Here is a 14,296-nt window from a genome sequence, read left to right as displayed (position 1 = left end):
TCTGTATCTGAAGGTTGGGTGTCCATCAATATAAAGACAGATTAGTCTTTCAGTGGTTCTTGATAATGAAATTATTGAGCTAAATATCAAAATAAAAAATGTAATGTGACACTTATTTACTAATTTACAGTGCCACATGTATTGTTAGCTTCTCGAGATCAACTGAAAGAATAGAAGAAGGGAGTGAGAAAATAAAACAAATGATTTTTAAGTTGACGAGTAAAACATATACACAGATGTTAAAACTGAACATCTATAAAACAAGAAATCTAGTTGCAACTAATATATTATTGCCTCTTGAGACCTATAACGAAGAACTGCTCGGTGTCGGATTCTGCTGAGAAGAATTCAAGAAGAAGAACCAATGGAATTTGAAGCTGTATTTTCAATGCCATGTTTAGGTTAACAGCTCTGTTTGATATAGTGAGATGGAATTTAGAATAGGACTTACATACTAATCATTTGAATATATTCATCAGACAATGCACGTAATAAAAACCTTACAAGTTTTATGAAAGAAACTATCTGTCGGATGTATGCTTCAGTGAAATACATACTTATGAGAATGATAAACATTAATCGATCGGCATTCTTCTAATGAAGAAAAGAAAAAACTCGGGGATGCCATATAAAAAAAAAAATCTATATAAAACTCGAGAACATTAGAACTTAGGATGGGGGAGCGGGCATCATTCTCAGAAACGTCAACAAGCATTCTGGTTCTGGGCAGATATTGAACGTCGTTCCAACAGGTGTCACATTCGGCTGAACTACGTACGGTTGTGTTCACTGGACATTTCGGCCATCACTGGGCGGGGTTCATTCGGAGAAGGGACGCTAAAGTTCCCGCCAAAAAGCTAGCTGAGAGGGAAGCGCGTGTCCGAATGTTCAGGGTGTTAGTGTCTGGCAATGCAAACCTACTTCATCACTTGTTAAAGTCATCATTATCATCATTGCATGGAATTTGGGGGTGGGAAGGGTTGGATTTATCCAGAAATCACAGCTGAAATGTATAGAGTTAACACAACCGCGAATTATGTGACAAAGGGACCAAGCGTCCAGAGCTCTTATGGACTTCTTCAGCTGCATCAGGATAGGATGGTTTCCTCCACTACCACTTCAATCTGTTGTTAAAGGATCAGCTATAGCCATAAACGATAGCTCAGATAGATGAGCTTTGAAGAGAAAGTTGGTAAGTCCAATAGAATTTTTTTTTTTTTTATTACGACATTAATAAAAAGCAGCTTGGATTTACTTAGCAGATAGGCTAAGGAGGGAAGTAGACTGACGACGAAAACACGAAACTAGGATTTAAATATTATTTGAATTGCTAAATGACCTTAAGCTATTTTTTTTTTTTTTTTTTTTTTTTGCAGAAATCAAGATGATTAGAAAATTGTGTTAATTGCGTATACTCATATATGTACACGAATTCACATATAAAGGGTTGCAACAATTCTAAAGAAAAAAAGTTAATAGGGATAACAAGTTGCGAATAAACCTATAATATCTTGGTGTTACAATAAGCATCAAAATGATCATTGTGTTATTTAACAGCAGACAAGGCAGAAGAGCATGATTTAAAAATGCCCAATAATTGCGAGTTTTATTTAGCTTAAAGTGGTAAACATGCATAAAAAAATATGATCTTTCCAACTTAATGATATCAGTAATCATAACTACCTGTGGAATATATTAGCTCACGCATTACCTTATTCACACCTTTGAAACATTCGTATGCTCATACTCTCTCTAGATAATAAATTCTCTTACATCTTTACTTTTAGATTGTAAAAAATATTCTCATACTCTCGATTGAAATATTTCACCCAAAATCTCTCTCTCTCTCTCTCTCTCTCTCTCTCTCTCTCTCTCTCTCTCTCTCTCTCTCTCACACACACACACACCTTATTCAAAGATATTATCTTTCTCTCCAGTGAAATGTTACCCATATCCTCTCTCTCACTTTCTCCAAAGATAAAATCTTTCTCCTTATTAAAGTACTCTCTCTCTCTCTCTCTCTCTCTCTCTCTCTCTCTCTCTCTCTCTCTCTCTCTCTCTCACCTTATGTGTTGAACTGAAGTAACTGGAGGAGGAACTTGAATCCTCGACTCTGATGGCTGGAGTAGGTGGTGGTGGCATATCTTTGATGGTGGTCTCAAGGTACCTTCGGTCTGCAGAGGTCAAAGGTTAAGCCAAGGGCAAGGGGTCAAGAGCATTAGAGGTCAAGGATTATGAAAGGGCGTCGGGTGCGAGGGGTAGTGGAAGTGGGAAAGGGCAAAGAAGACCTATATTAATATAATTCATATTAATATAATTTTCCTTACCATCATTCATGGCGTTCTCTTTATATCTTCTCTACATTTTTAACAATGTCAGCTATAAGTAATGGTAGGTGATAACCATATATTGATATTTAATATCTATTATTTGAGCCCAGAAAAAAAAGTGTTTTACCTCTGATATGGATGTTTCATTCATTTCATTCTAGAATTCTGATTTAATTATTCTCAGTAAAAAAAAAAAATCCATTAAATAATCGAGAAGAAAATAACTGAATGTTAATTTTTCAAATGGGTCTCATGAAACATCACACACAATTATCTAAAAATATACATATTTTGTCTTTCTCCCATGAAAATATAAAAAAAGTAAAAAACTTATATACCAGTCGTCCAGCTTCAAGTTTGAAATTAAAGTTATCACAGGCAATAGTTAGTATCAGTGTTACAAAATGAAATTGATAAAGTTTTGGATATCAATATCTACAAAATGCAATCTGTAGATTTTCATATCTTATAACTAATTGAGCAAAGATACTAATGCTTGATCTGTAGAGATGATATTCAAATGGAAGTAATTTTTGGGGTGCTACTTAATCATAAATAGAGGATATATAAGTATATGCAACCGTACCTTATCTATGTAAATATATGCATTTAATAGGAATAGAAATATATCACTGGATGAAAAACTGCCAGCAATAATTGTAAACTACAAAAATGCTACTCATAACTTAGGATTTAAAATAGAAATATATCGCTGGGTTAAAAACTGCCTGCAATAATTGTAAACTACAAAAAATCTAACAAAATTGGTACTCATGTAGGAAGGCCTATTTCTAAAACAGATAAAAGATTAAGAGGAAAAAAAAAAAAAAAAATAGAAATTCTTAAAAAATTCTAAAACTTGAGATAAATCTCATCATTAGTATACAGAAGGATAAGCTACACTGTTAAAAAATTGCCGGAAAAAAAAACGGTAAATGCCTGGCAACATTTATTCCAGGATTTTTACCGTTTTAAAAACGAATATATTGACGGAAAGGAGTGATATTATGGTCACCAACCCGTAAAAGATAATAACAAAGTAAGGTAAAATTACGGTCGCCTGTATTTGACTGAAATACGTCCGAGTATCATATTCTTTACTGAGAATTTCCGATTGAAGTTACGGTTTTTAACAGTGTAGCTATATTTAAAAGTTATCTTAGCAGGTGAAAATAAAAATAAACAAGACTTAGAAGCTAAGTACAGTGATAATTAGTTTTAACACTGGTAGCCAGTATTACAAAATGATAGACAGTATTACAAAATACAGTAATCCATGCAGTTAGGGGAGAATTATCTAGAGTGTAAAATGGTGATTCCTAGCTTCTAACTATATTAAACAGTTGGTATATAAAGGTATGTCTTAAAAACAGAAAAGGGAAAATTAAGAAAAATACTCTACTTGAAAACAATTGGGTATGAAGCGAAATATTATGAATGGATAATTGATTTATTAATTCCAAAGGAAAATAATTGTTATTGAATTACTTAATAAAAACGTAAGAATATTTTGAGTGATCGAGTTTTTTTTTATCAAGAAAATATCTTCAAAAGAAAGGATAGTCTTTCTAAAGACTTTATGGTAATGAAAACTATTTTTTTTACATTATAAGAAAATTAGGTATTGAAAAATTACTGTTTTCATCTTTTCCAAAAATTACATATTGAAAAATTACCGTTTTCATCTTTTCCAAAAATTACAAATTGAAATATTACCGTTTTCGTCACTTCCAAAAATTATATATTGAAAAATTACCGATTTCATCTTTTCCAAAAATTATATATTGAAAAATTACCGTTTTCATCTTTTCCAAAAATTATATATTGAAAAATTACCGTTTTCATCTCTTCCAAAAATTATATATTGAAAATTTACCCTTTTCATATTTTCCCAAAATTAGATATTGAAAATTTAAGAAGAAATAATAAAAGAGAATTGTTAAATCTAATATTATTAGCTCATTACAGTTGAATAAAAATACCCTAGGAAAGGTTAGAGTTTAGTAACAATCTAAGAAAAGTAAATAATAAAGAATAAAATAAAACTAAGCTAGGCTGGACAAGTAATCAAATCTTCACCATAAGTATTTTATGGGGGAATACCTAAGTCTTAAAGGGCTTAAAATCTCCTAACACATAAGACAATAATCAGATATGAAACAATGAACTCAAAGGAATCCTTCTTCCTTGAATAGTTCACATTAATAATAGGTCATGTACGTGTGTACATCTTCACGTATTTATACATATGATATTAATATACACTGCAAATAGCAATGGATGAGTAGAACCAACATGGAATATGAATTCAAATTGCTCTTTGAATTAGAATAGCTCAAAGGAAATGGGAGCTCAGTTGATGTTGGTAAAAATTATGATTATCAAACTACATCACATAAACTTAATTCTTATTTATAACTATAGCAAAGGCAGAGTTGGAATAACTGCCAAATTTCTTGGAATACTAGCAATGAATTGTGTTACTAAATTGCCAAGTTTCTTAATGCACCAATAGTTAAATTTATAAACAATAATAATTGTTATATTTCCTGAACTAAAATGGAATACTTAAATTGATAGATCGTTTATTTTTTTTTTTTAATTTTGGCCTTCATTAGCTGATTTCATTTCCATATTGATCTTACTCACAATTTTACAAATACAGTCAACACACAACTAAGATAACTATAGCAAAACATTCATCATAATACATCAATTAGAAATGTTGTCACATAATTTTACAAATACAATCGACACACAACTAAGATAACTATAGCAAACATTCATCATAATACATCAATTAGGAATGTTGCTTATGGATAAAAAAAAAAAAATAATTTGGGGAGGGGGGTAGGTCAAGGTCAATAATGTTAGGTCAAGCATGAATTATTACCTTCCGTGGATAGATTCTTTAGTAGATTGGTCTGTTCCGGAGTTACCTCCACGCCTTTTTGGGGAAATTGTTTAAAAAGTAAGAAAAGACAATCGTGTTAATGAAGCAGTGGTCATGTGAATGAAGTGCTCTGTTAACTACTATGTTTTTTTTTTTTGTCTTCACAGGGGGTTTGGGGGGGAGAGGGGAGGGGGTTGGAGGGGAGAATCTCTTTGCTAGAGGGCTGAGGGGTTCGTGGGGGGTGGTAAGTCTATGTGATAGGAAAGAAAGAGAAAAGAAAAATTACGATTTACAGATGGAAACATGCTAGTTGCATTCGTCATCTTTTCACATGTCACTGGATAATACTCGTTTAGCCACTTTGCAAAAGACTAATAAACAAAAGACTAAAATAAATAAAAGACTTAAAATAAAAGACTAAAAACTGAAATTTTAATTTACGATACTATAAAATGAAAGAAGAAATCTCTCCTACTTTCATTCTTTCTCTTAGTGACATCCAACGAGTATTATATTTAGAGAAATATGTTTTTTTTTTTTCGAAATAAATTTTTATGGCCACATATAAAAAAAGGAAACTAATTATACAGAAATGAAAATATTGAAATTTTGTAACTAGCGAAAAATAATTAGAAACGATAAGAATAGAACTACTCATTTGTACAAAATTTTGAAAAAAAAATAACTATAAAGAGAAGGAAGTAATTAAGTTTCTTTGAATGAATTTGCTTCTACATGTATGTATGTACAGTATGTATGTCAATATCTATACACACGTATATATTTACATTTATGCATATATATATATATATATATATGCTTTATATATATATATATATATATATATATATACATATATATATACATATATATATGTATATATATATATATATATATATACAGTATGCACCTGCATCTTGTGTATGTTTGACTCTACAAAGCCTTGATGATAATTTCTACAAGTAAAAGTAAGTTTGCCATTTAAAAACTATAATTTCTACAGAAGACTTAAAAAATTATATTACAAAAGAAATCAAAATGATCAGCATTTCTAAATCAGTGTGACATGTCATTCATTAATATTCCTGATGAAGATGATGGGAGTGGGGTGAAAGACTTTAGAACATTTTTTTTTCTCTCTTTTTCAGCGTATGGTTAATAGTTGCTTCGTCCGCAGCGGAATCAGTCAATAACCATAGCCCTTGAATACGGTTTATTAGACGATTCGCTCGGGTAATACATTAAACAAGTATTATTTTCATTCAAATGTCAGGCAAAGCTCACGCTAGAAGCAACGGTTAGCTACTCTAAGATACGTGGAAAAAAAATAATGGATATTAATAATGCCATTTTTTGTTTGCAAATCGCTCACGTAGCGGATACCAAAAAAAAAAAAATTAAATTGTAATGGTCAATGCAAAATGGCTTCTCACGATGCAGTTTTATGTTACAACCGGAGTGACATCAACATCTACAGCTCACGTGTTGTCAGACTTGCAAATCGCGAATAGGTTCACAGGATTCGCGAAGAGAGAGGAGCTGGGAGAGACTCGAACGCCCAAGAACGTGACTCAATATAAAATAATTTCTTTTGATCCCAAAAAATATGACTCATTCTAATCATTAGACTTTAACATTTTTTTAACTGAATCTTTATTCATATATCTTCCTATGTATTATTACTTATCTTAGAAAGATATATGGCACCAGTGACTGGCGTGATGTGTTATATCCAGGGTTATAATTTACTTAGAGGGAATAGGATATATATAACTCCCAGATATACTACATCACCGTGTCTCTTTTGGGCACCAAAAACGGTCCCTCGTTATCCGCGCTCAACCCTCGCTTATCGCGCCCGAGTGAAACATATCCGCGTTTGAGGCCGTAGACAGCTGTCATCTCACGATTTTACCTGAGAAATTGAGGCCTGACATCAGAGAGGATTGCTCGGCCTGTTCGATCTCCGTGGCCTTTGTTGAGAGAGATCGAGAAACTAGGTTGAAAAATTGTCTGTTCTTGTACCAAAGGAAACAGATCGAAAAAAAGTAAGCAGAGCACCAGCGGGAAGCTAAAGCTCATGACAGATATATATAGGTTGAGAGAGAGAGAGAGAGAGAGAGAGAGAGAGAGAGAGAGAGAGAGAGAGCAGAAAACTCTTCCTCCAGATTAGTTTTAGTAAATTCATTGTGCCATTTTCTTGAATGTCCTCCAGACAGTACAGCCAAGACTCGAAGTCTTATAAGGCTGTGTGGGTCGTTTTTATAGAGTTGATTAATTTTACTTCCGAATTTTATTTAGAATAAGTAAGGTAGTAAGAGATGGATTTAGCATAATTCTTTTAAATGAAAATGATAGAAATGGCTGTACTAAAAGAATAATGCTGGATGAGAAGGTAATAGAACCACTTATTAATCGCAAAGACGGATAGTTTTATACAAATATTTGGGACATTAGGCAAAATTGATATAATGAATTCTTAATAGAATATCAATGTCCGCAAAAGGTGATCTAAGAGGAAGACTATCGTATCAGAAATAGAATTAATGAACCTTAAGCGGTAATATTTCTACTGTTTACGACGACATCTACAACGCGAACATATCAATCGTGTCGTCGTATCTGATATAAATTCAAAACAATTAACAGTTATTTAGTTAGTCTTATCTCTATTTAGTTTAAAGTTAAGATTGTGAAATCCACCACAATATTTGATTTAACATGGAATTAAGAAGAGCAAGATTAGAGACATCTATAACAATTCAAAGTTATCGTGTTAAACACTGCATATCCTGTACAATGCAGTTGGTATAAGCGTGTGAGCTACAGGACGAGACCGAGGTCAAATAATGACTGATTAAATTGATTAAAGTTGATTTACAGGTAGTGTTATTGATCTCGTCCTCTATGAGAATTCTTCTGTGAACGTATTGCAGTGGAGTTAGGATTCGTCTGTTGACGTATTGCAGTGAAGTTAGAGTATTGAAGCAACAAATGCAAGCCTTGCCCTAGACGCGACGGACTTGATTAGCTTGGTGTAGTTTTTTTAATGGAAATGAGAGATAAACTGAAAATAAACCTATGTAATGAATGCCAGGAATAAATAGGAGGTTTTGGAGTCACGTAAACCATTTCGGATTTTACTCTTCTTAGAGAATATTACAGAAATTTACACAATTTAACCGAGCGTGGAGTCCAGCCTGATGGCTTGATCTAAAATATCGTCTAATACCTGATGCCTGATTGAAAAATGTCTAAGAAAACCTCCTATTTACCTAAATTCAATGCTCTTATTTTAAATATAATATATAAATAAATAGTTCTTAATCGTTTTATGTACATGTTAGTGTGCTGTTCCTTGTAAAGCAAGATTAAAAAAGTTTGTAAATCAAAATTAGCATTACGTGTTATTTAAAAGTACATTACATTGGTAACAAGACTGTGATCTGTTTGTTTGAGTTTAATCTATTTGATATATTCAATTACAAAATTTTATTTCCTATTGTGTGGCAATGCAGTTTCAGTATAGCAATGTAAACAATATGAAATTGATATAAACTGTACATTGTATTTCTGTAAGATTTTAAGCGATAGAAAAAAACTACTAAGTGGCCTAGAAACTCGTGCTTACCTTCTACTATGACAACACAAGAGGTCTCATCCATTCCAAGAGGATTGGAAGCCACGCATCTGTATTTGCCAGAATCTGAGGGTTTGCAGTTGACAATCTCCATGGTGACGACGCCGTCAGCGTGGGACATGGAATAGTCGGACTTGGAGAGCTCCTTGGCACCCTTGAACCATTTGACTGTGGGGACTGGCTTGCCGGACAGACAGCAGAGCAGTTTGCAAGTCTGGTGGCACTGGATAACGCGAGGACGTAGCAAGAAAGTGAAGCTTGGTGTGCTGTCACTCTCCTCCTGCCACATCTTGTACGATAGTGGCGCTCGTCGCCTGATGATCTGTTCTTGTGGTTTGTACTGTGGAATCTCTGGTGGTATGGCTGTTTGGGGGGGGGAGAAAAAAAGATGCATTGTCAGCATTAAAGCAACAGAGTGGATGTCACTGTTTTCTTCTGAAAGAGAGGTAATATCAATGATATATCTGGAGTTCTTTTTTTTGGAAGGTGAAGAAAAAACATTGATAATGCTATTGAAATATTCTTGTGGTTTGTACTGTGGAATCTCTGGTGGTATGGCTGTTTGGGTGGGGAGAAAAAAAGATGCATTGTCAGCATTAAAGCAACAAAGTGGATGTCACTGTTTTCTTCTGAAAGAGGGGTAATATCAATGATATATCTGGAGTTTTTTGAAGGTGAGGAAAAAAAAACATTGACAATGCTAGTACAACAAAGTGGATGTCACTGTTTTCTTCTGGAAGAAAGGTAATACTGATGATATATCTGAAGTTTTTTTGAAGGTGGGGAAAAAAATTGACAATGCTATTGGAACAAAATAGGTATACCCGAAAAATTACTGTTTTTTTTAAATTGTTTACTAAATTATGCAAGTTTCAGAGACTACCCGAAAAGGAACCTTCGGGTTCTGAAATTGTTGAAGATTTCCTAAAGGTATATTTAAAATATAGGGGATATTTTTATTACATATAAGCGTGAGGTAGTGTGTTTGCATAAAAATACCAATGCCTTCTACTGTAACAAAGATAAAATCAACGCCATTTCTGCATGACTTATGAATATTATCTTTGTCTCTCTCTCTATTGCTTTCCTTGAATTATGGATTCCTGATAGCACACATATTTAGGAATAATTATCCATCGTAATTAGTCATTAGAAAGATTACCTTGAAAATAGACCCCACTAAAGAATTGTTCGGGTCTAACTCGTTAATTTCATTTCAGTTTTCTTCAGAATCGTAGAATATATATATATATATATATATATGTATATGTATATATATATTTATGTTTATATATATGTATATATATATAATATATATATTTATATATATGAATGTATGTATGAATGTATTTATATATATATATATATATATATACATATGTATATGTATATATATACTGTATATACATATACTGTATATATATATATATATATATGTATGTATATATATATATATATATATATATAATCTAAAATATGAATAATCATCCCCTAACGCCCCACCAAAAATAAAATCCACTTACGCATGACATTCAGGAAGACAGTTCTTCTCTGGCACCGTAGGTATTTTCAGCTCGGATGATATACTCTCCACGGTCGCCCAGCTTGACACGATTAATGATGAAGGAGTAATCTTCTCCGGAATACCTCTTCATGTACTTGACCGACTGTCTGAGCTCCATGTTGTTGTGAAGCCAGCAAACGGTTGGGGCGGCCACGGCTACAATTCGGCAGGAGAACTTGACGCTCTGGCCCTCATAGGCGAAGGCGTTTTGTGGTCGAATGACAAAGCGCGGGCAGCACTGTCGTCGGTCTGAAACAAGATGGCATCGATGTGCGTTAAGTTTTGGATGTGGTAAACAAGTTGATAAGTCATTGAGTTTTCACAAGAGATATAGAATTATTTATGTCTAAGTTTTTGAAGCTGATAAACAAGTCAGGTCTTTGATCTGATAAACAAGTTGATAGGTCATTGAATTTTCACAAGTGATATCGAATCCTTAAGTTTTTGATGTGGTAAACAAGTTGATAAGTCATTGAATTTTCACAAGAGATATAGAATTATTTATGTCTAAGTTTTTGAAGCTGATAAACAAGTCAGGTCTTTGATCTGATAAACAAGTTGATAAGTCATTGAATTTTCACAAGAGATATAGAATTATTTATGTCTAAGTTTTTGAATCTGATAAACAAGTCAGGTCTTTGATCTGATAAACAAGTTGATAGGTCATTGAATTTTCACAAGTGATATCGAATCCTTAAGTTTTTGATGTGGTAAACAAGTTGATAAGTCATTGAATTTTCACAAGGGATATAGAATTATTTATTTCTAAGTTTTTGAATCTGATAAACAAGTCAAGTCTTTGATCTGATAAACAAGTTGATAAGTCATTGAATTTTCACAAGTGATATCGAATCCTTAAGTTTTGAATCTGATAAACAAGTCAAGTTTTGGATGTGGTAAACAAGTTGATAAGTCATTGAATTTTCACAAGAGATATAGAATTATTTATGTCTAAGTTTTTGAATCTGATAAACAAGTCAGGTCTTTGATCTGATAAACAAGTTGATAGGTCATTGAATTTTCACAAGTGATATCGAATCCTTAAGTTTTGAATCTGATAAACAAGTTGATAAGCCTCTGAAATATCACGAGAGCTACAGAATTATGAAAAAATGACATAATTTCCGCAAGAGATATAGAACCCTTCATGCGCAAGTTTTTTTAATATAATCAACAAGTTAAAAGGTCACTGAATTTTACAAGAGCTACAGAATTAAGATAAAAATGAGATGAACAAACTGTAGTTTATTTATTGCCTTATTTCCTCTCCTCACTGGGCTGTTTTCCCTGTTGGAGCCCTTGGGCTTACAGCATCCTGCTTTTCTAACTAGGTTTGTATAAGCTACAACCTTATTTGGAAAAGCAGGATGCTATAAGCCCAAGGGCTTCACCAGGCAAAAAGCCTCGTGAGTCAAAGGAAATAATGAAATAAGCTATATGAAAAGCAACGATAACCCACTCATCAGAAGCTTACCAAACTGTGTGTCATGTATTCTGTATTTCTCGAGGTGGAGTTTCCTGAGGGAGGAATACTCAGCCAGACGGCCGATGGGCAGAAGGAACTTCTCCCATTCCTTGTACTTGGCACGGATTTTGTCACGAATAGGAATGTATCTCATCATGTCGAATGGTTCCAGTCTAGGGGAGTAGTCTCCTCTCAGCCAGGCGTGTCTCAGGCACTCGTGGGCTGTCATACGCTTCCTGGGGGTGAAGTAAAAGCATGATTTAAAGGGGTGGCTAAAGATTCATGGCTTATTTAGCTGGCAAATTTTAAATGGAGGCTAAAGATTTATGGCTTATTTAGCTGGCAAATTTTAAATGGAGGCTAAAGATTTATGGCTTATTTAGCTGGCAAATTTTAAATGGAGGCTAAAGATTTATGGCTCATTTATCTAGCAAAATCTAAGGGGAGGCTAAAGATTTATGTCTAATTTATCTAGCAAAATTTAAGGGGAGGCTAAAGATTTATGTCTAATTTATCTAGCAAAATTTAAAGGGAGGCTAAAGATTTATGGCTAATTTATCCAGCAAAATTTAAAGGGAGGCTGAAGATTTACGGCTCATTTAGCTAGCAAATTTTAAAGGGAGGGTAAAAATCTATGGTTTATTTATCTAGAAAAATTTAAAGGGAGGCTAAAGATTTATGGCGTATTTAGCTAGCAAATTTCAAAGGGAGGCTAAAGATTTATGGTTTATTTAGCTAGCAAAATTTAAAGGGAGGCTAAAGATTTATGGCTAATTTATCTAGCAAAATTTAAAGGGAGGCTGAAGATTTATGGCTTATTTAGCATGCAAAATTTAAAGGGAGGCTAAAAATTTATGGCTTATTTAGCTGGCAAATTTTAAAAGGAGGCTAAAGATTTATGGCTTATTTAGCTAGAAAATTTTAAAGGGAGGCTAAAGATTTATGGCTTATTTATCTAGCAAAATTTAAAGGGAGGCTGAAGATTTACGGCTCATTTAGCTAGCAAATTTTAAAGGGAGGCTAAAAATCTATGGTTTATTTATCTAGAAAAATTTAAAGGGAGGCTAAAGATTTATGGCGTATTTAGCTAGCAAATTTCAAAGGGAGGCTAAAGATTTATGGTTTATTTAGCTAGCAAAATTTAAAGGGAGGCTAAAGATTTATGGCTAATTTATCTAGCAAAATTTAAAGGGAGGCTGAAGATTTATGGCTTATTTAGCATGCAAAATTTAAAGGGAGGCTAAAAATTTATGGCTTATTTAGCTGGCAAATTTTAAAGGGAGGCTAAAGATTTATGGCTTATTTAGCTAGAAAATTTTAAAGGGAGGCTAAAGATTTATGGCTTATTTAGCTAGCAAAATTTAAAGGGAGGTGGAAGATTTATGGCTTTTTTATATAGCAAATTTTAAAGGGAGGCTAAAGATTTATGGCGTATTTAGCTAGCAAAATTTAAAGGGAGGCTAAAGATTTATGGCTTATTTAGCTAGCAAATTTTAAAGGGAGGCTAAAGATTTATGGCGTATTTAGCTAGCAAAATTTAAAGGGAGGCTAAAGATTTATGGCTTATTTAGCTAGCAAAATTTAAAGGGAGGTGGAAGATTTATGGCTTTTTTTATAGCAAATTTTAAAGGGAGGCTAAAGATTTATGGCGTATTTAGCTAGCAAAATTTAAAGGGAGGCTAAAGATTTATGGCTTATTTAGCTAGCAAATTTTAAAGGGAGGCTAAAGATTTATGGCGTATTTAGCTAGCAAAATTTAAAGGGAGGCTAAAGATTTATGGCGTATTTAGCTAGCAAATTTTAAAGGGAGGCTAAAGATTTATGGCGTATTTATCTATTAAAGTTTAAAGGGATTCTAAAGATTTATGGCTTATTTAGCTAGCAAAATTTAAAGGGAGGCTAAAGATTTATGGCTTATCTAGCTAGTAAATTTCAAAGGGAGGCTAAGGATTTATGGCGTATTTAGTTAGCAAATTTTAAAGGGAGGCTAAGGATTTAGGGCTTATTTAGCTAGCAAAATTTAAAGGGAGGCTAAATATTTATGGCTTATTTATCTATTAAAATTTAAAGGGATTCTAAAGATTTATGGCTTATTTAGCTAGCAAATTTTAAAGGGAGGCTAAAGATTTATGGCTTATTTAGCTAAAGATTAACCAAAATAATATTAATTTTGCTTATTATTATCATCATCTCCTATGCTAGTTGTTTATTATATTTATATAATTCTACCACTTTTAAAATATTGTTATCAATACAACATATTTTCTACTGGAGCCTATAAAAAGTATTTGAATAAATTTTTATATCTCTTCCTCTGTTTTATAACTTTTTTTTTTTTTCATGGTATGCCTAATTCATTGAAATATATTCAGGTATGCCTTACACAAGTACATACAAAGATAAG

The 14,296-nt window shown here is 32.9% G+C and overlaps 1 protein-coding gene across 1 annotated transcript in view; it reads right to left on the bottom strand.

The window, feature by feature from the left end:
* Window positions 1-14,296, bottom strand: part of LOC137629783 (twitchin-like) — a 224,471-nt gene that overhangs the window by 3,749 nt on the left and 206,426 nt on the right. The window contains 7 exon segments of the mRNA XM_068361418.1: window positions 2,065-2,174; window positions 7,139-7,175; window positions 7,177-7,196; window positions 8,855-9,226; window positions 10,387-10,407; window positions 10,410-10,676; window positions 11,902-12,128. Coding sequence (XP_068217519.1) covers window positions 2,065-2,174; window positions 7,139-7,175; window positions 7,177-7,196; window positions 8,855-9,226; window positions 10,387-10,407; window positions 10,410-10,676; window positions 11,902-12,128 — 1,054 coding nt within the window.

The sequence above is a fragment of the Palaemon carinicauda genome, chromosome 37, assembly GCF_036898095.1.
Source record: "Palaemon carinicauda isolate YSFRI2023 chromosome 37, ASM3689809v2, whole genome shotgun sequence".
In the NCBI taxonomy this organism is placed as follows: domain Eukaryota; kingdom Metazoa; phylum Arthropoda; class Malacostraca; order Decapoda; family Palaemonidae; genus Palaemon; species Palaemon carinicauda.
The sequence above is the reverse complement of the archived record's forward strand: the minus strand, read 5'-3'. Positions and strand labels throughout refer to the sequence as shown.